This window comes from Mercenaria mercenaria, chromosome 4 (assembly GCF_021730395.1).
Source record: "Mercenaria mercenaria strain notata chromosome 4, MADL_Memer_1, whole genome shotgun sequence".
NCBI lineage: Eukaryota > Metazoa > Mollusca > Bivalvia > Venerida > Veneridae > Mercenaria > Mercenaria mercenaria.
Window position 1 is genome coordinate 24517287 of NC_069364.1, and position 25818 is coordinate 24543104.

The window sequence follows — 25818 nt, forward strand, 5'->3', positions numbered from 1 at the left end:
GACAACATACTTATTTTGCAGAGAAAATTGTTCCTTTTATTTAAAGTAATGGAAGAAAAAAGTTAATTGAATAGGGAGGTTTCTTTAAGATTTGAAAAAAAAGAAGACTTTTTAAATAAAATAGGTTGTTTCCCCCACAGACACATGAGGTCAGCCCGCCATCGCTCCTGCCGGTTGATAGCCAGTATTTTCTAGCATTGTAACACGTACTCAGCGTAGGTGAAAATCATAAAACGTTTAAGGTTTATTACAATAACAACATGTTTTTAAAACGCACTTTTTAACCATCAATACTCTTAAAAATTAAAAAAGAGCAACTAACAATCTGACTAAAGTACTTGATCTTCTAAACAAAGATCTGAGAACGACCCATTCACATACGTCTTCTGTATATTTTGGATTTCCAGTATTGCTATTTTTTTTATTTTCGCAAATCTGTTTTTATTTGAACCAATCAGACGACTTGTTCGAATGTCAGAGTAAGAAAAATGTGTAGTCACTCCAGGGCTCGAACACGGGACCCTTCGCTTACAAAGCGAGTGGCCTACCGACTGTGCTAACCGGCTATCTGACATGTAATGAAATAAGAATTGTATATATCAATAATCAAGGCTAAATGAAGATTTGCAAAATGTTGTAAGTTAAACTCTGATTGGCTAGCGAAAGGGTCGTCAGAACGAGGCTATCAATAGGTCGCTCTCAGATCCTATGCGTAGCATAATAGGAGATGTACTAAGTCAGATTGTGAAACTAAGTCTTGCTTGCGCTTGAACACCCGCGTTGTACCGCGTGTGTCATAAACCGGGTACAAAAACTAATGCGCACGACTATATTATACCGGATCGTTAGTGGCTTTAGGAGGATTCTGCAGCTGGTAGGAGAAGTTGTTAAAATGTAACAATGAAGAAATGGTATTTTAAATAAATGAAAAGAAATGCAGTTTTTTAAAGGCTTATATAAAGGAATTATGAGCTGAAAATTGCATAAGATTTTTATTATTTCAAAAGATAGCTTTTTAGGAAAATAAAAAAAAATGTATAAAGAACTTATCCCTTTACTCCGTATCGATAGTTCTATCACGTGATCTGAAACAGATAAACATTCTCAGCACACTGCAGAGGGGTTTACAGCCATGTCAGATTAATAACCATAGTTATCTAGCTATTTCTTATCACTTGCTAATAAATAAACAATAAGACCCTGGACCTACACAGAATCCTAATTTAATCCGAATCTTTACAACATTCTACAGATAATTTTAGAAATGGCCCCCAGTAGTTCTTTGAATTGGAGTAAACATTAAATGGAATTCTAAAATATTGCTAATTACATAAAAGAAAGAGGAAATAAAACAGGGTCTTTGATAAAGGATACAATTTGTTCTCATTGAAAGTTATGTACATGATGCGTTTGTTGGTAAAACAGAAAATAAATTCCTTCTAAAAGCAAAAAGTTGTCGAAGTCAGAGGAAAAATGAATTACCATATACATAAGAATCAATCGTTCTTGGCGGACAATGCAGCTGTATTGCTGGGTAAATAAAGAATAAACAATTTAAACTTAATTTTTTCTGTGTTATTTATTCAAGATAATACTTAATCTTTGTAATGTGTACATGTGGTATGTATATAAACACACTGGTTGGGAAACTCTCTGTTTACCTGTTTCGGATCACGAGATAAATTTTGTCGAAATGAAGTATATGTATATCATTAAATTTCGTTTTTATCTTATTGTAAATTCAGTTTTCCGGCGATTTGATGCTCTGCATCAAAATTTTACTTGTCACTTCCTGATATAAGTCCAATTGTCAACCGTCTACGATATGCGCATTACATAGCGAGGATCAGTTCGCAGGAAAGAGTTCCGAAGATTGATCTATTTATGAGTTATTGATTTCTACTCGGAACCCGAACGTCAGTTGTCAGGACTGGAATGGTTACAAAATCGTTGATTAATATCAGGGATTCATAGGTAGGTGCTATTTTAAAAGCTAAATCGACTATTGTTTTCTAATGTTAATTTTACAGATGCACATCTTTCATGTTAAAAAGTGCATTTTGAAAACATGCTTAAATGGTAACAAAACCCGTTTTGTGATCGTACGAAAATACTGGCCATCAAGTGTCTGTGGTTTCACCTATAAAACCATGCTTGAATAACACAGTATCAATACTATTTTCATATGACATATATGTTTAGGCATACCATATATATTTTGTTTGCAAAAATATGTACTTTTCTTTTAAGAATGCAAAATCAATAAAGTCAATGTTCGCCAGCTTACGTTGATTACAATATTGGAAAACTGACAAGCGTTGCGCTCCATATCTTACCTAACAGTATCAAGTTTCTGAAATATAAAGTAGACTAGGGCAAATTATTTTCAGAAAATACAAACATATTGTTTATATTGTACATTTGATTTGTTGTATAAAACGCTCGATTTTGTCTTGTCTTAATTGTCAGCTGCCAGTAAAGGACTGGAATACTCTCCTCAGTTCTAGTTATTTTGTTAAAATGTGAACAATTTCTCATTTAGACAAGATTGACAAAATATATCTAGATGACATATGCTTGGTTGATATTATCTAAAAACAATGTTTTGGTTGTGCACTTTAAGGTTTTAGATTTGAAGGATAATAGAGAAAAAAAACAACAGAAGGTAGTAAGTATATTTTTGTAGAACAATAACAAGTCGACTTTCCAGAAAGAAGGAAGTTGAAAAAACCGGGAAGTTGAAAAAGCCGGGGGGTGGGGGGTGGGAGGGGGGCGAAGGGAGGGATGTTGGAAAAAATGTTAAATCGTTTTCTTTTTTGATTGTTTTTCTGTTTGACTCCCAACCCTCCAAAAAACACAAGCATCGAAAAATGCAACAATTTTTTCGTGTATCGGATCATTATGGAAATACCTCCAAATCGTGTTAAATTTTGTCCGTCAGTTTAATTTTGTGTTCGATCTAGCTCTATATCTTCTAAACCACTTCAAGGCTATTTGCAAAGTGTTAAATATTGTATCAAGCCAAAGTCAAGGTCATGTCAGAATGTTTGTATAAAACTCGAGTTTAATGTTCTTGCCATAAAAAAGCCTACACATATACAATTCTTTGTTCCAATTCCTCTGGCCCAATGTCAAAGATAAACTCGGACACATTGAGCCTTAGAGTTCGTGTCATTCATGACGAATACTCATAGAAGAATGCAACACTCTGCACTGAAAGGTGCAACTGAATGTATTTCGCTACAGTCTTAAAATTTGTGTCTGATCCATATCTTTTTAACTTTTAATCCCTTGAAGGATATTCCAGTCATTTAGGCATTGAGTAGAATCCATGTTTTGTATGTGCCGGCTTAGACTCATAGTCACTACTATACGCCCTTATATTCGTAACTCATAAGAGAATAGAAAAAAGTACTTGGGTGAACTATTACTTGCCTTCTGCAAAATCCTCAAGCCAACGCCAACTAAAGGAAAAAGTTTTAAGATTTGTATTTCGTATCAAATCAGTATCTTATAAATTCATTGGAGGATACTTTTGAGTTTAGAGAATTGTTCACTTTAGACGACGTGTAGAGTCAATCCTTGTTGTTTTTTGTGGCTAAGTTGTTAAGGTCACTGACTTCTAATCCGTTTGCCCTCATCGGTGTGGGTACGAAAACTCACTTGTCGTGTAGATATTTTTTTCATGTGAAAAGCCATCCAATTGGCTTATGGAAGGTCGGTGAGTCATAACTTTGTCGGTATGACATTAAAAGCCAACAAGGAATACAAGATCACAACCGAAGGTCAAATGTTTTAAAAGAATCTTGTATTATTTTTTGAGAGAGATTTTCATTTGTAGCTTGGAATACATGTTCAACTGTTTAAGCTGACATAAGATCAATGTTTTAATTTGACAAAACCGGTAGTAATGGCGTAGAATAAAGCCTCGGCTCGGGATAAGAAAATGAAAATTATTTTTAATATGATCTAATGAAAGCCTAGAGTAAATTCTTTAAAACGGGAACGTTACTGTTTGTCTAATATTAAAATATGATATTAAAACTTTTGAAACTTGAAATAATTCCAAACAATATCTTAAAACCAGCTAGAAATGTGCGAATCTGTTTAATAACTGGCAAATATCTCAAAATAAGCACATGGACCTATACATATTATTTCACGTTTTGTAGAATATGTATAAATACGTCTGTCAAAAACGTCTTTGTAAAATTGTATTCGCGAAAATGCTTTCAAAATTGTGATTTTCTCATAGATCCGCATGCAATTTTGTCCGAGGTCTAAAAATTTAAAATCTTTAAAGTCTAATAAATAATCAAGTACACGACCCTATTTTAATTGTTTGCCTAATTTTCTAAGTATACTATAAAGCTTTGAAAATTCAGGGTTTAATCAGTTCTACATAGTATAAAGATTTTTCATCCGAACGTGAGGACCTACATTATCGTCACACCGACACAAGCTGTTCTAGGCGAAACACTATTCCAGATACTGGCTGGTATCTGAGTAGAACCAATGGCCTTCTACTAGTCAGCTGGATGGCTTCCTCACATGAAAGAGGTCTACACCAAAGTAGTGTTTCGAACCCACAGTGGGGAGGGAGATGTGATTCGAAGTCAGTAACCTTACTCGTCCAAGAATGCCCTTCGAACGTTTATGACGGCTGAATTGCTCATTGTTAATAGATGAATCACTGCTTTTAAAGATACAAAACATGTTTGATTCTTCCTCTCTAAAGTAATGAAAAAACAGAGATACTGTTTTATAGAATAAAATAAATACAATGATTATCTTAATGTGATATGCTGAGATCGACCAGATATGCACGCCTAAATTCATTAATCGTTTTCTCATATTTTAGACAATACATGACAGAAATTCATGATAATTACTCTCCCAAAATCGAAATGTTATTAAGAGTATTTATATGGGCTAAATTCAACGCGTGCACTTGATTTTCTGATAACAGTATTATCAGTGTGAATTAAGTATTTATCCGAAAAAGGGGTGATAAACACAGCACTTCTTTTGGCTTATATGAAATAGATGCGGACTTTAGATATCAATATTTGTTTGAAACAATCTGTGTAATGCAAAAAATATGTTAAATATGAAGTTGCCTGATAAATATCTTAGCTAATAAGTTAAACACAATGACTGTTAACCTGTATATAAATTGACCGTATAGATATAATGAAGATTAGAAATATGACCAAATAACTATTATCACTTCAGGGAAAATTCAGCTGAAGAAACCAACTTTCCAAGACAATGGAGTCCATCGAGAAAACCCTCAGTCAGTACCCATCTAGTTTTAATGTCGCAGAAACCATAGCAGTATTAACACGTGAAGAAATTGTAAAAATAAAGAACAAGTTGATAGCTGAAACGGATTCTTCTGTGAACGAATTTAGCACAGATATGGAGAAAATACGTGTAAAAAACTTACTATCTTATCTGTATTTCATTCTGCGAGAACGAAACAAGGCTGTCGAATATAACCAGACTGTTTTGGAACTTAGCCCCGATAACGTGATCGCTTTGTCCAATAAAGCATGGTTTTTACTGCGTGATAGAAAGAACATGATTGCCTGTCAGAAAGTATGCGAACGTCTTAAATCGCTAAGAACTGACAAACTAGCTAGTATAGTTGCGAAAGCTGAGATAGCGTTCACGTATTCAAGATTAGGATTAAAGCGTTATCAGAAGGCTGTATCAGAATTTGAAAACGTCATTTGGGAATGCAAGAAAGTAAACGAAGGAACAGAGACAGCGTCCAGTTCAGTTGACACTCGCAATAGAATTCCAACAGAGTATATATGTGTGTGGATGTACGGCCGAGCTCTTTGTCAACACAGACTGTCGAATTTGAATAACATGCATGATGTCTGGAAAATAGGAGAGCTAAAACAAAACTGCAAGCTAACGTTAGACCTATTTAGGAGTATAATAGAGCTGGATGGATATGACAACGAATGCATTAAACGATACAAAGCGAGATCATATATAGAGGTTGGTTTAATTGCGTATGATGTTGACAAAAAGACCGCTGTATTTCCCTGTGGAATGGCAGATCTTTTGTCTGAACATTCCCCGCTTTTTATGCAAACGACAGATTATTTTACAACAGCCCTTTCATATTTTCCCGAAGATGTTTTCGTTCTTGAGCGAAGTGGAAAGTACTTCCGGTATGTAGACGATGTCGTACAATCAGTACACCTATTAATCAAGGCTATAAGAATTAAGCCTACATCGTTTGGATACCACCACTTAGCCTTATCCTTCATCAGACTGCTTGAATATGATAAAGGGACATTAGTAAATAGATTACAATCCTTTCCTCTTGAACACGAAGAGGTTCCGACCAAAACTTTGGACAAAAAGTGCACGGCATTGGATATGAAGACGCAAACAATCTACACGAAACTTGAGGCGGCAACTGAATTGTCAAATACAAATTATACACATTTTAGTGGTCCTACAAACCCAAACGGTAAAACCAAAGAATTTGTCACCTTACCACAAGGAGAATCTCATGAAAAAAATCGGGTTTTATATGACAAATGCTGGTCTGCAGAGGGAGCACCTCAACCTGTTGATACCTTTTTTCAAATGGGAAAGAAAGGGAAAGATTACAGGAGTAATCGATATAGTTATGACAGACCACACTCCTCGTTCAGGAATAGAAGAAAAGATTTCAGTTACTTCGATGATAAATCCAAGTATTTAGACAAACCGTTTAACGCTCCTAGTAACAGCAAGGCAAACATGTACTCCACAAAACCAGCAAATAACATAGAAAGGCGTAACTACCATTATGCAAGAGGTAGAAGGTCTACATTAAACAGCGTCAGTTCACAATTAGACGAATCAGTGGTAGACGAACTAACTGAAACTTTTTCACAAACTGTTATTCTTCAACGTAAAGACACACAAACAAATTTACCTTCAGCAAAAGCGTACGATAGACCACATTCAGCGAGGCACGATTCAGAAGCTGTTCACAAATACAGAACTGATGTTCAGTCCCACACGCCAACGTACAGATTCCCGGGGCAAGAAAGAGCAAATCTTAAAAGTAGTACTTCTAGACATTTTCGTAAGAATAAACATACTTTTCGTCCTCATTTTTCAAACGTTAAATGTAAACCGGGCGTTAAATGTCCACGACATCCAATACGAATAAATTATGAGGAAAATAAAGTTGTAGTTGATACAATCATTGCACACCTTGACAAAGCGTCTGAAATGTCATCAAACATTGTGGCAATATACGATAAGGCACTGCTTTATCGCCAGATAGAACAATCTGAAAATGCATTAGAAGTTTTAGAACATTTGATGCAAAATGAAAATGAATTCATTTCCAAGGTTATGTTAGAAAACATAACGAGCAGGCAGCTTTTGTATAGATGAAATATTGTTCAAGTCTGGTACTGGTGACATGGAGAAAAGAGAAAAAATGCAGGTCGACAGAAACTTTATTAAATCAACATTGAAATATCATGTAATCTTTAGATAAAGATTCCGTTCCTTCACAGTTGTTGGAAATCTGCTGCTACGTTAAGAAATATTTTATTCGATAAATTGAAAATAAAACGAACAAAGACGACTCTCCAAGAGCTCTGGTTTTTGTACAATAAACTAAATGAACATTTCGAAGCTGTTGAAATTCTGAAAGAATTGCAGCGTTTAGCTGAGGACGAAGAAGAGAAAATTGAAATTATTGAAGATCTTATCAAACATTATCTATGTTTGCGTAACTTTGAAGAAGCCGTTATTGCCATTTGTATGTGCAAGCAACTGAGAGACGGCCACACACCAGTAGAAAATAGCTTGTTTGTCCAAGTCTATATCGAGGCTGGATTAGATGCTTTTAGAAAGAAGCATTACGAAAAAGCGCGTTTGCGAATCAGAGAGGTTTTCAAAGTTTTTGATGAACATAAGCTCACTCCCGTGAATAAAACTGCAGATTTGATTGATGACGACGAAAGGTTTGACCTATATATTCTGTCAAACCTAGACGACGAAGAATGTGGACAAAAGCTTATGGAATTTCTCAACAATCTTGGACTTAAAACAACGTTTAATACGGACAGCCCTGCCATTATTCCCGGCACGCCAGAAATAATAGGTATGACAGATATAATGTCCAAGTCAAACTCATTCGCGATTCTTGTTAATTTTGATATGAACGATAAAAAAATGCTGCATATAACAGATAGAATACAAAAGATGGTGGAGGATAGAGATCAAAGGACTTTGGTTGTGGTGATAACTTTACCCGAGACAGTAGAAATACCGCCCGCCTCAAGTTACTCAACATATAAGAGGATCTGCATGGATTTGAATTTCATCACAAATGACCTACCTGAAAATGAAGAAAATGAAAATATTTTCTATGACAGTGTCAAGAGTTTATTAATGTCGCTAGCACCTGCAGTCAATGATATATCATAGTGAAATGATGAAAAGTGATAGGAGCATGTTGATGTAAAATTTTGATTGGAATTTTCAATTCTCTGGATGCCGTTAAACTTTGCCTTAATGTGGCAGTGAGGCGATGGATTCCTGACTTAATTAGTACAGTGTTGGAGCAAATCACTTTAACAGTATGGCACCAATACAAAGCGGCATTAGTTTGTACTACTAAGTGTTTGAAAATATGATATGAAAATGCGTCTATAATTTCAAAATATTATTCAATCTTTATCGGGCACCACTGTATTTACAACGTTACAGTAGTTTTACACTTCTACTCTTCAGCTTAAGGAATATGTTACATTCAACTATGATTTTGATTAAATTTGTTTGTTTTTGTTGGGTTTAACGTCGCACCGACACAGTTATAGGTCATATGGCCACTTTCCAGCTTTGATGGTGTTGGAAGATTTATTTTGTTGGGAAGGTAAATTTGAAATAAAGTTACTATACAGATAACAGAGATTATTGAAAAATATTTGTTTTTCATCAAAATTATAAAAAACTTTACATCTGATATTAAGTCGCAAACTTATTAACAATTATTTTGATTTGAAACAAATAATTATGTAATGTGCATATATTTACTTCTTGTCTTTGTGATCTCTTTAATTTTTCATAATAACAAAACCGAGCCAGGCAATAAATGTATAAAAAATATGATAATTAGTAATGGATCTTTACTGCAAATGGATGTTATTTTTTGCGGTCACATAACTGCACGAACTGTAGACTTTCATGTTTTTGTAAAACTCGAAATAAATCAGATTTTGTCTCGAGGTTAATTAAATGATAATACAACTGTAATGAGAAGTTCATGTTATAAATGATTAAGTAAAACTTGCAATTTGCAAACCTTATGTTGATCAAATGTTAAATGTTCGAGCTGACCAAGATGCTTCAAACATGGGAACGGAGGAAGTGGATAGTTACGCCTCTGAATTTGTGTATGATAGATAATTTCATTGCTTCAAAAGATATTTTTGTTTGTATATTTAACAAATAATCAAGGTCTTCGAGTTGTTCATGCGACAAATAACAGGAAGGTCTTGATTGTTTTCATTCTGACATGCTCATTGATATATTTTAATAGATATTATACTGGACTTCGTTTTCCTGAGGAGTAACGTATCGAACGTCATGCGGCAAAATGACGTCATAATTGACGTCATAATGCTCTTTTACCGGTCCGCGCGTCAACCGTTGTTTATCGCAGAATATATAGAGCTTGATTTCCTTCTTTGTTTAACTGGAAAGCAAATCGAACCGTGTTAGAATTGTAAATTACTGTTGAAAATAGATACTTCCATTTCTTCAAATGATATATTTTTATGTATATTTGTAAATTAATGTTGATTTTTTTTTTAAATAAATATTTATACATAACCTACGCTTCAAGACCATAAAGCCCATCTGTTTATAATGCTGAAAACCAAAAGGATGCCTCTTATGAAAAATATGCTATATGCTGACAATAAAAGTTGTATTTGTATTGATCAGATATTACAAAAGCTAGATTATATAAAAATTCAACTGTACTCTTGTAAAGGATATATGAACGCTTCTGTGCGGTCACGTAAATGCAGCTTTACATGTTTTATTTTTCTTGTGAACGGTGTATAAAGTGTTAAAAATATCTGACATGCCAGATTTAGTTTGTGTGAAATGTTATCATATGTTTTTATATTATCATAGCATAAGATAAATATAGAAATTTATAGTTAAGCTACATTTAATTTATACAGAAAAAGCATTATTATCTATGGAAAAAAAACAGTAATAACATTGATTATTTATGGGAAAACCAAGTTGTTGTAAACCAGATATCGTTTTCACAACAACTTGACTTATGGCTAAAACATCAGTATCTACAACACTGGATGGCTAAATGTAATTCATGTACTAAACCAATTGCTTCTATAAATTTCATGTTTGCGAGTTCAAGATATATTGACAGTAATGTGATGCAGAAATGATCGAATACAGAGACTTTTTCACCGTGTAATTCAAATTGAAATTGAGTACCGCTTTATCCTTGCTTGTTTATTTCATATACCTAAGAGAAACTTAGAAAATATACTTTGAAAATACTATGAAAATCTCTGAAAGCATTTTAAAAAGGTATAAACTGTTGTCATTTAGAAATGAACAAATAAAGAGTCATCTTGCTATGTTTATATATTTACATTCTCTCCATTCGTTTTATTGAAAAGTATGACGTTTATTTTGTATGAACAATAAAAGGAAATGCGCACAAATATGAAAACGCTGCTACGTGATAAAGTGCCGCTGTTTGACGACGTCCATGTGTAGCCAGGGAGAACTTTTCTTAGATGACGTCGTAGTTGCTCTGTCTGGTGAACAGAGTGACTGTAAGCTGATTACAATGTTTAAATCAACGAAACATGTGCAATTTGTAAATACAAAACCTTGTTTATAAATTGACAGGAAATAATATGTAAATATAAGATATGAATTTCATGTGAAATGAGCGACAGGATAGGATCAGAAAATTAAACATGAATCCCTAGCACTATTAATGGATTTACTAATCCTGTTCAGTCGTTCATTTCGCATGAACTCAGAAAAAAATTCTTATATATGATGCCGTTAATTTTGCTAGAATTGTCATCATAGTCTTAAGTTTGTAATTGTATGGTAGGCAAGATAGGCACCAACCTTAACTGTATTTATATCAGGGGACTCATTATCAGTCTTTTGCAAATAAATATTTAAGATACTGTTTACAGCTTTTTATTTATTATCTTTTTTATATTAGTTTCTTTAAGATACAAGAACATGCAGAAGTTTGTGCTTTCATATGTGAAATGTAGTCCTAACTGACACTAGTATACATAAAATCTTTAACATTTTAACATACATTTAACATACATATAGGTACACATGTTAAGCTATGCAATTGTGTTTACTGTAACTTGTATTTAGCTATTTGCTTGTTGTCTAATTCATCATGTTAGAGAAATAAATTTACCTATAACCTTCTGAACATTTATTTGTGATGTGTCTGAATCAAGTGATGACTGCAAAATTGAATAGATTTATTCTTAAGAAAAGTTGTCTTTCTTGTCCCTGAATCACTAACGTACTAGAACAAACATGCAACATTTTCTTAATCTGAAACATAACGAGGCAGAATTATTTGTTTCATATTGAGATGTGATTTAGGTATTTTGTCAGGTGTAGTACATAAATCAGAAGATCCTTTTGGAAGCAAAGACCGCAATCAGCCATACATATTAGCAGACTCGGCTTGAGTGAATCTGTTCGCGAGAGGTAAGGAAATTGCAACACCACGCACGCCCATAATCATCGGCTTTAGTAGAGCTCTATTTTATGAATTCAACTGTTATCAATTATATTATGTAACGTCTATAATCATGATTGAACATTGAGTAAAAAACTTCTTCGATACTTGCCACACGAAGGACAACTCTCGGCACGAAAGTGTATTTCCACTGTCAAATGGGCATATCATGACGAAACTTTTGTTATGTTATCAAGATATAGCAGACGCTCTTGTTGTATGGCTAATTATTCGACAGTGAACAGCTATTACATAAAACATACTTTTGTTGCTATGAAAATTCCGTGAAATAATCTCATCTCATATCGCATGCCTCTCCGAAGCCATAGAGTAAACTGTATTCTGTAATAATGTAAACTCGTTTTAGGCAAATCTATCCTTTTAGGTTGAATTAGTTTATCCGCAAACCTTGGGATTAGCAGAATCGCTTTATAACACAGCGCATAGCACATTCATTTCAACGCCTCAGAATGAGAAGGGCGTAAATGGAAAACCATAGTTTTTTGGCAACATTTAAGTGAAGATACGCCCTTCCATTACTATGATTCTGAAAAACATTTTACTGACGCCCTTTTACTATTGGTGAATTTGGTTAACAGTTAGTAACAAAACAATTTTCTAATAGGATTATGCCTCTTAGTATGTAGTTATTCACCTTATTCTGGGGCGTCGATTTATAGCCAATTCGTACAAATATTTTTACAAATATTACGAAAACAGAAAATATTTAACAATTATTGAATATTTTACAGAGAAAGCAACAAAATAACAATATAGTGAAGCGTATTGTTTTAGGCATAAGCTAGCTGGATGTCTGGTTTCAATGCAAATTTTAACTACGATTAAGATCCAACCACATGCCTTTGCGGCACGATTCTAAACTAGCATAAATCCGAGTCAAACATTTCACTTGTGTGATGTTGGGTTCAATCCATAATGATATGAGCTTAAGTTGCGGTAGCCAGATCACTGGTTTCGTATTCTTGTCAGTCTATTTTAAATAAATGACAAGAATTTCAAGGAGCTTTTGATAGTACTTTCATTTTCTAGTTTGGTTTTGGATAGTTGGTACCAATGGACGTTTTGGTGCTGCAGAGAGGGAAATGCTAAAGGAAAGGCTACTCAAGCTTCTAAAAGGGTTAGATGATGCTTGGTAAGAATTTATCGTGTTATCAATCTTTTTGCTTAAGGCGTTTTCGTTGATCTGGTTTACCTCCGCTTTTTCAACATTATTTCAGTTATATTATGCCAGGAAGTTAAGCTAACTTATGTTCCTGGATTCTGTTCCAATGCAATCTGCTTTCCGCATGTAAATGCCAGTTGAATCTGAGGAGGGCGACGAACCTCGTCGGGATTTCCAGGTCTGTCAATATGGATTCATCAATTTTCTGTCAGTCCGAACGACACCATACATTGCGCTTTAGGTATTTAACACCTTTACAGGTTCTTATAGTCCACAAGAGAAGAGAGTTTAATTTTCCTCGAGTTACTGGTCACTTTGAGATATGTTTGACAATGCAATGGTAATGATGATAGGGAGAGAGAATAACATAAGACTTTAAAACATTCTTTATATAATCATTGTATGGGTTTTATAATAACCTGCTGTAAAGAATCGGAGAAGATAAAAACGTTGATTTACTAACTCCAACTAGATATCTCATTCTGAAACACGCTTTTATTTGTGTAAGAAATTTTGAATGGAATTTAATTTCAATGGAATATTCATGAGATCTCTTCAACAGTGACTACTTTTGAATGTGTGGCTGTAGTTTCAGATAAGTTGTTAAAACTCATTGGGTCGTCTGACTGAATAGTGTAGTATCCTTCGCCGAACATTCAGTTCCGCACGATACTTAACCCTTACCATGCTAAATTTCTATTATGGACTGGTCCATCTTCCAATTTGGGCAGTACCATTTATCATTTGAAGGGGTGTTTACTAAAAATTTACTGACTGAATAGCGAACAGTGCAGACCATGATCAGACTGCACGGATGTGCAGGCTAATCTTGGTCTGCACTGGTCGCAAAGGCAGAATCACTTGCCGCCAGCAGGCTAAGGGTTAATATGGCTGTGTTTTCCCGGTATAAAGTTTTACTGCTTTTAATGTGACAAGGTATAATTAGTTTATTATTATTTTTTTCTCTGTGTCGTAAGGAGCTGTTCACAATGTATCTTTCATCTTGATCTAAAAAATGAAAATAGATATTTCATTAGCATTATTTCATATTATTTACTATATACGAAGTTTTTTACTTGGAAAGACACTATAAAAATTATGAGTTCGATCTTCAAACAACAACAACAACAACAAAAAACAACAAACAACATTCGAATGTTTGTATTCAGGTCACTGAATCATTTGGACAAATGAGCAATCTAACATGATGCCTAGTGGTTAAACTGGTATATCTTGAATCGCTTACGACTCGCAGCTAAGAGTTCGAACCTCATACGGGTTTTTGAATTATTAATGTGAAGAATCTATCCAACTAACTTTCCGTTACCAAGATGTCCGATTAAACCTTGAGTAACTTAAGACCCGACAATCTATGACAGATACGCTCTTGTTCTATTTCAAAATTACTGAAGGAACAGTGCTTCATTTTAACAGAAGTTGTTTTAAAGTGTTTATCAGACAATATAAAGTAAAATCAAAAAGAAGTGAAAACGATATATTCGAATATCATGCAAAAGATTCAAACCATTGGCCACAACAAATTTCACAAGACAAATGTATGCAGGAGTTGCTTTAAATCTTTTCATACCTATTTCATTTGATTTGCGAGCCTCGATTCAGATGTCTCCACTGAATACTTCCTCTTAGTCAACAAAAACGCTTTGTGGATCTGCAAAAAAGCGCACGTAAGATGTTTCGTACAATGACGGTTTTATCTGTTATCATATTTATCAAAGCAATTTAGTTTTAACATCTGAATCAGTGTTTTTAGGTTATTGGTAGTAAGAAGTATATTTTCTAAATGGATATTGGTATATGTTGCATTTTATTGTTAATTTGTTACGGGATAATTACTAGATTTTGTAGCCTACATTTGCAGCTGTGCGAATCCGTAATAAACTCCTATGTGCGGAAACGAATTCTTACTGTCAGAAACACCATATAAAATACTCCCATATGGCTTTTCGTCAAGCCTTATTAAAAGTCATGCAAGTATGTCTTGAAACAAATGAGATAAGATGAACACATAAAAGAGCCTTCCACCTATGCTGCTTTTCATAAGACTTTTTCAGCTTTACTTAGAAGATCTGGGTCTAGGAACCAGTCTTTATGAACACTGTCATTAGGTCATCTCATCTTAACGTACACGCAGATAGCCACAGTAGTGGTATACATACGTGTACCGTGTTACTTAAACAATAAAACTTGTATTACCTGCTTATTGAGTGCACAATGGAAGACGAATATCACCAGGCCCTGAAAATGATAAAAATTTTATAAGATTTTTCGTATTTAGAACAAATGCCATTTGACAGGTATCGTCTATATATTCTTTTCTTTCCAGTTCTGGTTATATACATTTGAATGCTTTGAGACCCAAAATGAAACAAGAGCTGTCCGTAAGACAGCCAATGCTCGACTATTCGAAATATTATCCCAGAAGCAGGAAAATAATAAAATATCTAAAGAGTTTCAATCCAGTACCTGCATTGCTAAACTTAAACCAGAAGTTTTAAGTTTCAAAGGGGACATAATTTGACCAAAATGCATGTAAGAGTTATAGGACTTGATGCAATCAACTCCCTTTATAACCCCGAAGGCACATGTGAAGTTTCAATTTAATATCTGCATTTGTTGTGCAGATAATAACTTGCACGTAAAACTTTAAACAGAATTTTCTAAGTCCAAAAGGGGGCATAATTTGCCCAAAATACATGTCAGAGTTATGGGACCTGATCCAGTAAGTTATAGCTGTATGTACTTGCACGCAAAACTTTAACCAGTCCAAAGGGGGCATAATTCGGCCAAAATGCAGGTCAGAGTTATGGGACTTGATGCTATCAACTAGTTTTATAACCCCGAAGACACATGTGAAGTTTCAATTCAATATCTCCATTAGTTTTAGAGGTTGTAACTTGCATGTAAAACTTTAACTAGAATTTTCAATTCTAAAAGGGGGCATAATTTGCCCAAAATACATGTCAGAGTAATGGGACTTGACCCAGTGAGGTTGGTAATTGACTTAGAAAAAGAAAAAAAATAAGTTTCATTTAGTAATAGCTGTATGTACTTGCACGCAAAACTTTAACCAGGATTTTCCAAAAGGTGGCATAATTTGGCTAAAATGCAGGTCAGAGTTATGGGTGGGACTTGGTGCTATCAACTAGTTTTCTAAACCCGAAGACACATGTGAAGTTTTAATTCAATATCTGCATTAGTTTGTAACTTGTATGTAAAACTTTAACCAGGAGTTATGGGACTTGATCCAATGAGGTTGGTAATTGACCTTGAAAAAGAAAAAATAAGTTTCAAAGCTGTATGTACTTGCATGCAAAACTTTAACCAAGGTGTGACGCTGACGCCAGGGTGAGTAGAATAGCTAGAACATTCTTCGAATAGTCGAGCTAAAAAAACTGACATAAAATTTCCATGCGGCCTTTTTCTAAATTTTTCTTACGAAGAAACTGTCTTCAGCCAGAAGCATAATACCATCAACTTCAATTTCATGGCATCCAGCTGGCTTACAAAAGGTCGGTGGTTCTACCCAGGTGCCCACTCGTGATGAAATAATGCACGGAGGGCACCTGGGGTCTTCCTCCACCATCAAAGCTGGAAAGTTGCCATATGACCTATAATTGTGTCGGTGGGATGTTAAACTCAACAAAATAAAATATTCAATTTCAAATATTGGAAATCGCATTTTTTAAGAAAAGTATGTATTTATGTTAATATACAAATTTCTTACCTGCAAACTGTTGCATACCGCAAACAAATACTGAATCCAGCTCGTGTCGTCATTTATGTAAAACAGGCCAAGAACCCATGTAACACCCATCACAGGGAGCAAAACACATAGACATTTCACTGTTGATCTGATATGGTAATTTTGAATCAGTAAAAAGATAAGTACGCATTTAAAAATACAGTGTTCGAGCTATTGCTATTTTTCTCAAAACCTATGTTCCCAACTCAGAACCTAGGTTCTCGAGTCAGATAGTAAGTTTTTCTGATAACATAAGTTCTTAAAATTATTGTGCATTTCAAAAACTTGTGTGTCCATTCCAAAACAGATTTGCTTTAAGAACTTAAGTTTTCAGCAAAATTATAAAATATGTCCTCGACAGCCTATGTTCATAACATTATATCACAAGTTTTTCTAAAGTTCTTATAACATTAAATCATAACATTTTGTCTATTCTGTTGACAAATCCTGTATATTTTGAGGTGAAATATACATTTAATGTGTTTATAGCTTGAATAGATAGTGTAATATAGATACAGATCTTTGGGAAAGAACCATTTAAGAAAGCAAAACTTAACAAAATTCAGAGCTATTCGTCCTATACAGTTTTTACATTCCTATTTTCATTCCGAACTCGCAAATTGAGACTTTTTATCAATTTCTAAAATCCTCATCTCTTTTCTCAGTAAAAAAAAGAATGTGGAAATTAACCGGGATTATGCATACTACAATGAGCGAAACTATGCATTCTTGAAAACTCATGTTCTAAACTGAGAACCTATGCCCTAAACCAAAAACCAAATTTCAAATAAGAACCTAGCTTCTGATTTACCACTGTGTACCACTGCACTTGAAAACCTATGTGTAAATGCAAGAAAACAATGACAACAAAAAAAAAAAAAACAACAACAAAAAAATCATGATCTTTTATGAAACGTGAAGTATTGCTCTGAGCCTAGGTTCTTTGTTCCCAACTGAGAACACAGATTTTTGGAATTATTGTGCAGATGGTCCCATATACATGTATTGTCCTTAACCTTTAGCCTGCTGGCGGCAAGTGATACTGCCTTTGCGAATGGTCTGCACTGCTCGCTATTTAGTCAGTAAATTTTCATTGAACACCCCTTTGAATAAGAAGTGGAACTTCCCAAATTGAATGACTGACCAGTCCATTTTAGAAATTTGGCAGGGTAAAGGTTACGAATCTGTAATATTGATAACATAGACCTACTAGTACATCCTGAACTGTCATTAAAGCGGATATTTACACATTCATTATCTTAGATGTAAACCAAGTATTGACGTTAAGGGCATGCTAAATGAAATATAATCTTACTTGATTTTATCTGTTCCGGACTTCTGTGACACAAATTTTGTAGAATGCATGGTCTTTAGAATAAGGATCAACAAGATCATATTTACCTATAAAAAGACAAAAATGATGTGTTTCAGATGAAGTTACTCCTCCATTAGATTCATTTTTAGAGGAGAAAAATACAAAACGAATATCTTTTGTTTTGCTCAAAACAGAAAATGACATAGTTAGTTAGTTAGTTAACATTTTCCTCATTTCCTGGAAGTGAGATTATTTAGGAAACAATGTATTTTATCGTTTTATCGTTATTAATGCTCGAAAAGAGGTTATATGTCCGCGGAATAATTCCACGAGGGCGTAGCCAGAGTGAATTATTCTGGGGACGTATAACCGATTTGAGTGTATTAACTGAAGTAAAACACGATTTTGTTATACAATATTTCGATTCTAATATGCTGTTAATATAAAACAGATAAAATATAGCAGAGCTCTTTCTTGGTCGCAACAAAAATATTGATGTCATCGCACGTTAACGTGACATCATTTTAGCGTGATTTAACAGAATCAAGCATATTAGAATGAACTATAATAGCCAGTATTAGTTCATATTATGAACTTTTGGGCAAGATATGCTATGATATGTATTATATAATATGATATGACAGGTAAACACTCAAAACTTACACATATTACAAATATAGCAGGTCCAATAAATGCCCATATTACACCATTGTCTGTTGCCAGCCAGCAACTGAAAGATGAATAAGAACTCACTTTGGTAACTTGCTGTTAATAATTACAAAATTAGTGATTACTAGCGTCAGACTGTTGTAGCATTCGATTATTTCATGGCCTGTTGTACAAGACGGAGATATATTTGGGCGAATACTCAATTGAAACAAATACTGGATGATTTTCAGCCCTGTGCGAGTGCAAATATATCCTGTTTTGCACCGAACAACATAAAGCAACATTTTTTTCTGTATTCATGATATACGTGTTTGGCATGATATAGTGTCGAGGTATCCATAAAATTTCTGGCTTTATGAGACCTACTTACAGACAGGCTACTAGAGGTTTAAGAAATTACAAAAACAACTTGTTATTTTCATCAAGGACACGCCTTTTTGCGAGCTGGAGATAAAAATTAGAAAGCACTTTCGTAAGTGTTTCTTAACAATTCCTTGAAAAACAAAACTGCGATTTTAAAAAATCGAACATAAAAAGTCACAGTCCAATGTAATCAACGCTTCGTATCACTTAATCGGCAGCAACTATGAAACACAGGTAACTGTAACAGAGAAATTTAACAAGACATTTAGGTAGGTTGTCGGAAAAGGCAAAATAACTGTCAGTCCAGTAAGACAATCATAACAAAAGAAAGCAGTACAATAAACAAGAGGGTCAAGATGGCCCTAGTCGCTCACCTGAGAAACACACCATAATGCACCGTAACAGTGTAACATGTTTTTACCTAAATGATTCATGGAAAAAATATTCGACCAATTAACATTAAAATTGGAGCCAAAACAATAATTTTTCTTTGATTTGACCTAGTGACCTAGTTTTTGACCCCAGATAACCCCCTATTCGAACTTGACCTAGATTCATCATGGCTAACAATCTGACCAAATTTCCCTGAAGATCAATTGAAAAATACAGCCATATCGCATACACAAGGTTTTCTTTGATTTTGACCTAGTGACCTAGTTTTTTAACTGAGATACTCTAATTCGAACTTGACCTAGATTTATCAGGCTATCATTCTGATTAAATTTCATGAAGATCAGTTGAAAAATACAGCCTCTATCACATACACGAGGTTTTTCTTTGATATAACCCAGTGACGTACTTTTGACTACAGATGACCCATATTCAAATTCTACCTAGATTTCATCAAGGCAATAATCATTCTGACTTACTTTCAGGAAGATCAATTGATAAAAAAGCCTCTATCTATACACAAGGTTTTCCTTTGATTTGACCTAGTGACCTATTTTTTGACCCCAGATGACCCATATTTAAACTTGAACCCAGATGACCAATAATCAAACTCAACCTAGATTTTATCAAGGCAATCATTCTGACCAAATTTAGAAGATCAATTGAAAAATACAGCCTCTATCGCATACACAAGGTTTTTCTTTGATCTGACCTAGTGACCTAGTTTTTGATCCAAGATGACCCACATTCAAACTTGACCCAGATTTTATCAAGGCACTCATTTTGACCAAAACTCATGAAGATTCATTGAAAAATACAGCCTCTATCGCATACACAAGGTTTTTTCTTTGATTTGACCTAGTGACCTAGTTTTTACCCTCAGATAACCCATTTTCAAACTCAGCCAGATTTTATCCAATAATCATTCTGACCAAAATTCATGAAGATTTAAATTGAAAAACCAGCCTCTAAACGCATACCAAGTTTTTCTTTGATTTGACCTAGTGAATAGTTTTTTTATCCAGATAAACCATTTTCAAACTCGGCCTAATTTCATCAAGGAATCATTCTGACCATATTTCATGAAATCGGTGAAAAAAACTGCCTCATCGCATACACCAAGCTAAATGTTGACAGACAGACGACAGACAGACAGACAGAAAGACGACAGACAGACGACAGACACCGGACGCCGGGTGATCAGAAAAACTCACCTGAGCAATGCTCAGGTGAGTTAAAAAGGAAAAAAATCATACTAGTCTTCTGTTCCGTATCCATTCAATTTTTTAACTGATGCAGAAATGGTAACAATAATTGCCGGAACTCCTGTGAAAATAATGTAACGATCGTTTTGTAAAAACTAACAATAAAAATATATCTCTTTAATGAATCACATATATTCATGTTTACTGGTACGAATGTTTATGTCAAACAAGGCGAAAGTCTCTAAAACATGTATAACTATGTACAATCTTTAAATGTATGTTTGAAATAATCATTAGCTGACTATTATTAATTAAACGTCACGTCGAAGGTAGAGCAAACCACGAGTTTAACTTAAACTTTCTTATCCATAGATAGTTTTCACAGTAGAAAGTATGTGTTTCTTCGAAACTATGTGCTACTTACCGATAGACAGTTTTCACAGTAAAAAGTAGATGTTTCTTCAAAACTATGAGCTACTTACCCATAGACAGTTTTCAAAGTAAAAGAAGATGTTTCTTCAAAACTATGTGCTACTTACCCATAGACAGTTTTCACAGTAAAAAGTAGATGTTTCTTCAAAACTATGTGCTACTTACCCATAGACAGTTTTCATAGTAAAAGAAGATGTTTCTTCAAAACTATGTGCTACTTACCCATAGACAGTTTTCACAGTAAAAAGTAGACGTTTCTTCGAAACTAGGAGCTAAACATAGACTGATTCACCCATAAAAGGTTTTCACAGAAGGAAGTAGTTTTTTTTTTCAAAACTATGAGATAAACAAAGACTGATTCACCCATAACAGGTTTTCACAGTAGAAAGTAGGTGTTTGTTCAAAACTATGAGCTAAACATAGACTGAATCTCCCATAACAGGTTTTCACAGTAGAAAGTAGGTTTTCTTCAAAACTATGAGCTAAACATAGACTGATTCACCCATAAAAGGTTTTCACAGAAGGAAGTAGGTTTTTTTTTCAAAACTATGAGCTAAACATAGACTGATTCACCCATAAAAGGTTTTCACAGTAGAAAGTAGCTGTTTCTTCAAAACTATGAGCTAAACATAGACTGATTCAACCATAAAAGGTTTTCACAGTAGAAAGTAGTTTTTTTTTTCAAAACTATGAGCTAAACATAGACTGATTCACCCATAAAAGGTTTTCACAGAAGGTAGTAGGTTTTTTTTTTTTTCAAAACTATGAGCTAAACAAAGACTGATTCACCCATAAAAGGTTTTCACAGTAGAAAGTAGATGTTTCTTCAAAACTATGAGCTAAACATAGACTGATTCAACCATAAAAGGTTTTCACAGTAGAAAGTAGTTTTTTTTTTCAAAACTATGAGCTAAACATAGACTGATTCAACCATAACAAGAAATATCTTTAAAAATGATGGTCGGCGAATTGTAATAAGGAAAGAAGTTTTATGAATTTTTCATCTAACATTCATCTTTCATCTAACATTTTTCAAATTGCAAAACTAAACACCGCACTTTAACAATTTAAATGGTTCTCTTTTAAGTTTTCGCAAAGGTTTCGTAGGGTTGCAATTTTGTTTCGTTTATCCTTAGACAAATAATTACAGCAGTAATTTGATGAAGATTCATGAAGCGAGGTCATTAAACGTGTTTATATTTTTAGCTAAATTGGTCCCTATCCCCATTTGTAACAAAATAGCAGGAGACCTTACGATATTCTTACACATCGAGTTTGATAAATACATTTTAGTGGTTAATGCGAAGAAAGGCATATCTACTTTTAGCTATAGTGGTCCCTAATAGGGCCCAAGTTCCTATATAAACAAATTTGGAAGAGGACCTTATAATGATGCTCCAGACCAAGTATGACAAAGATCCACCAAGTTGTTCATGAGACGCTGTATAAAGGCATTTCTAGTTTTAGCTCTAGCAGCCCCTAAAAGGGGTCAAATGTCCCAGCTGAACAAAGTTGGCTGCGGGCCTAATAAAGATGCTACAAATCAAGTTTGATTAGAATACATGAGAAAAAATCAATTAAAGGATTTTTTTATTTATTATTTTTATTTATTTCTAAAATAGGCCAACTGATCCCGCTTTAACAAATGCATATTCGCTATTCATGAATCTTTGGACAATGACGTCACACCTATAAAAAAAAGTGAAGGTCAAGCAAAACATACAATTGTAATTATTTCAATATTTTTGTTTCATAAGGAAAGTTTGACCGTAGTCATATCACATAGATAAACTGTATGCAGCGTACCTACATTTCAGTGTAATGAGATTCAGTCATTATATAGCATATATATAATAAAACAGATTTCAACTGAGTTCAATATTTGCATACCAAACTAAAGAAAAATATTCATATATAATAAATCAGTTAAATAATTTATAACAAATATATCAAAGCAAACAAGTACTCATTTTAATATGCAATCTGAATAAGTCAAAAAGCAAGAAACCTTTTCATATACAGACGACAATTGTAACAAGGAAAATCTTTTAAAAAGCACTTCTCTACAGAAAAGACTCTTATCACACCCTTATTCATGTGATACGCAGACCGTATTCAGCTCTTTCTTTAATTTGATATATGTTGGTATTTGAACAGGTTTTTATCATATTTATTAAACTTACTTATCATTTTGAGATATACATTGTATCAATATTCTTGCTAAATAAACTGAGCCAAAGTTAGCTTTAAAACTGTGAACAGCGTCGTTTAGGATAAACGCTTTGTCTACATTTCACTCAGCGTAGCACAATCACCAGAGTGAAAGAAATTGACACTCTCGTCCAATCAGGCAGAGTGTTACATAAATCTTCCATTTTGATAAATTATCTATAATGCGTTATCAAGTAGTTTGATTTGCAAACTGAAGTCACGTGGCATAGGTAACGAAAACGAATTTAGACGGCGTTCGCCGAAAAAGTTTTTACAGTAGAAAGTAGATGTTTCTTCAAAACTATGAGCTAAACATAGACTGACTTTACCCATTTATGATTTTTACAGTTTAAAGGAGGTGTCGTTTCAAAATCATGTTCTAAATATAGACCGATAAACCCGCAGATCATTTTCACAGTAGAAAGTAGGTATTTTTTAAAAACTGCATATCAAATTAACTGACTTATCCACACAGTTTTACAGTAGTACATGTTTGTTCAGAACTTTTTTGCTTATTATAGTGTGACATCCACAGGCAGAATACGCAGTGAGCAATAGGCGTTTGTTCAAGACTATGAGATGTCATCTAATCAGATGTCACGTTACTGCATAGATCGTCAGTGACGTCGCAAACATTTTTATTTTAATTTCATTTAAGCAGGTAAGAATGAAAAACAGAATGGTAAAACTTATAAACGAATGGCCCTGTCTGTGTTTCTGGCTTTTGTTTTTATCTTGTAAAATCACTTTGTTTTTATCTTGTGGAATCACTTTACCTGCTCATAAAAGTCCCTTTGCTGCTTGAATGGTTAAGAAAACTTGGTAGTTTCATACCTGGAGCAATTGGCAGGAGCAGCTTTATCTTCTTAACTTTGGTTCCGAAGACATACAATACGCTGAAGGCTATCTGCACGGCCGCTGCAAGCATCATAAAGAACACGACAAGCAGGCAATAGTGTAGCAACACGGCTACGGTTGTGCATGCATTCTGGAAGTAAATAACTTTATTACAATATGTTACAAAATACTTTTCACAATGATTAAAAATGAAGTGTACATACACAAAGAAAATCTTAATACATATATCATGTAATCTATCTGGAAATTCATGTCTGAAATTGTTTTTTTAACTAATATTTCACCTCGGAAAATGTCGGTCAAAGCGACAACACAATTTAAAACACTGGGACCAAATTTCCTATAATTTCAAAACACGAAAAATGCTAGATATAGTTTATTTAGTTTATGTTTTCATAAAATTTACATTTTACTGTATTAACGGTACTGAGCAATGAATTTATATAATTGAATACACTTAATATACATATAGCTTTACAGTATAAATATTTACTACAACTGAAAACTTAGAAACGACTGATTCTGTATAACATTTGAGCCGTGCCATGGGAAAACCAACATAGTGGGTGTGCGACCAGCATGGATCCAGACCAGCCTGCGCATCCGCGCAGTCTGGTCAGGATCCATGCTGTTCGCTAACAGTTTCTCCAATTCCAATAGGCTTTAAAAGCGACCAGCATGGAGCCTGACCAGACTGCGCGGATGCGCAGGCTGGTCTTGATCCATGCTGGTCGCAAAGCCACTATGTTGATTTTCCCATGGCACGGCTCAAATACAGTTGGCGACGATTTTCTGCATTTCTCTCTAAGGATGAAATATTTGAATGAAAGAGAGGCACTTGATATCTTTAACTTTAGGAGTTTTAAACAGAACAAACTGACAAAAAAACATGTTAATATTTTGTTATTATTACATAGGTGTTGGAATTCACACAGAAGGAATACACACTTCCTCCAATATAATGCTGGAACGGTTATAAAATTACAGAATACGGTACCGTGCGTGTTGCAGTAGTTACAGTTTTTATACACTGCATGTGATGCTATTCCCCACTGTGGAACCACAGATATAGTTCAATTCAAAATTGAATACTATAAGATTCTTTCACTGGTTATAGGTGCAGATGGGAATTTCCGGCCTCGAGGGTAACTGTTTAGGCGGTAACGAGGTTCCTACCGAGTTGCCGCCTAAACAGTTACCCGAGAGCCGGATATTCCCATCTGCACCTATAACCAGTGACAGAATCTTTTTCTTGCATACCGACATCAAGATATAATAATAAAAATAAAATCAGTCGAACGGCTTTCTTTTTAGAACTATTTCTTATAGCAGCGTATTTAAACAAAGCGCGGGAAATCAACGTCCGTAAACAGGAAAGACGTCATGGCGTTTCAAAGACAAATAACAATGTGTAGTTCCGGTTTTGTTTTACCAGTTCCAGCGTAACGTTATGGATTTTTTATAAAATAACGTGTTTTGAATCGAGAAATATACTATCAGGAAGAAAGAGGAACTGTCAGGGTACTGGATTTTTATTCCGTTTTTCGAAATAAAATATAAATAACTACATAAATCTCCTACATATATGTAGTTCGTAATACGTCATTCCAAGCACGAGAGTCA

General features: G+C 34.2%; 2 protein-coding genes and 1 long non-coding RNA gene across 3 annotated transcripts; 1 reads left to right on the plus strand and 2 right to left on the minus strand.

Moving 5' to 3' along the window:
* The first annotated feature begins 1716 nt into the window (after positions 1-1716).
* LOC123551214 (uncharacterized) lies at positions 1717-8460 on the plus strand. Its single transcript, XM_053542090.1, has 3 exons — positions 1717-1974; positions 5236-7406; positions 7542-8460. The coding sequence occupies exons 2-3, from the start codon at positions 5272-5274 to the stop codon at positions 8458-8460; spliced, it is 3054 nt and encodes a 1017-aa protein (XP_053398065.1). The 5' UTR covers positions 1717-1974; positions 5236-5271.
* Positions 8461-13464: 5004 nt separating this feature from the next.
* LOC123553291 (uncharacterized) lies at positions 13465-16865 on the minus strand. Its single transcript, XR_008370804.1, has 4 exons — positions 16735-16865; positions 15204-15245; positions 14578-14658; positions 13465-13997 (listed from the first exon to the last, which is right to left on the minus strand). It is a non-coding gene; the product is annotated as an uncharacterized LOC123553291 (long non-coding RNA).
* Positions 16866-17869: 1004 nt separating this feature from the next.
* Positions 17870-25280, minus strand: LOC128545992 (adhesion G-protein coupled receptor D1-like). Its single transcript, XM_045343032.2, has 4 exons — positions 24172-25280; positions 20746-20815; positions 18731-18797; positions 17870-18153 (listed from the first exon to the last, which is right to left on the minus strand). Exons 1-4 carry the CDS (start codon positions 24266-24268, stop codon positions 18064-18066), a joined length of 324 nt encoding a protein of 107 aa, XP_045198967.2. The 5' UTR covers positions 24269-25280; the 3' UTR covers positions 17870-18063.
* Between the last annotated feature and the right edge of the window lie 538 nt (positions 25281-25818).

Excerpts from the sequence above, each read along its gene's own strand:
- LOC128545992 (XM_045343032.2), bottom strand. The coding sequence starts at position 24,268 with ATGATGCTTGCAGCGGCCGTGCAGATAGCCTTCAGCGTATTGTATGTC. Across the intron at positions 20,816-24,171 it reads GCTCCTGCCAATTGCTCCAG|GAGTTCCGGCAATTATTGTT; the intron begins GTATGAAACTAC and ends TTATTTTCACAG. Across the intron at positions 18,798-20,745 it reads GGATACGGAACAGAAGACTA|TTGCTGGCTGGCAACAGACA; the intron begins GTATGATTTTTT and ends TTCATCTTTCAG.
- LOC123551214 (XM_053542090.1), top strand. The coding sequence starts at position 5,272 with ATGGAGTCCATCGAGAAAACCCTCAGTCAGTACCCATCTAGTTTTAAT. Across the intron at positions 7,407-7,541 it reads ATAACGAGCAGGCAGCTTTT|TTGTTGGAAATCTGCTGCTA; the intron begins GTATAGATGAAA and ends GTTCCTTCACAG.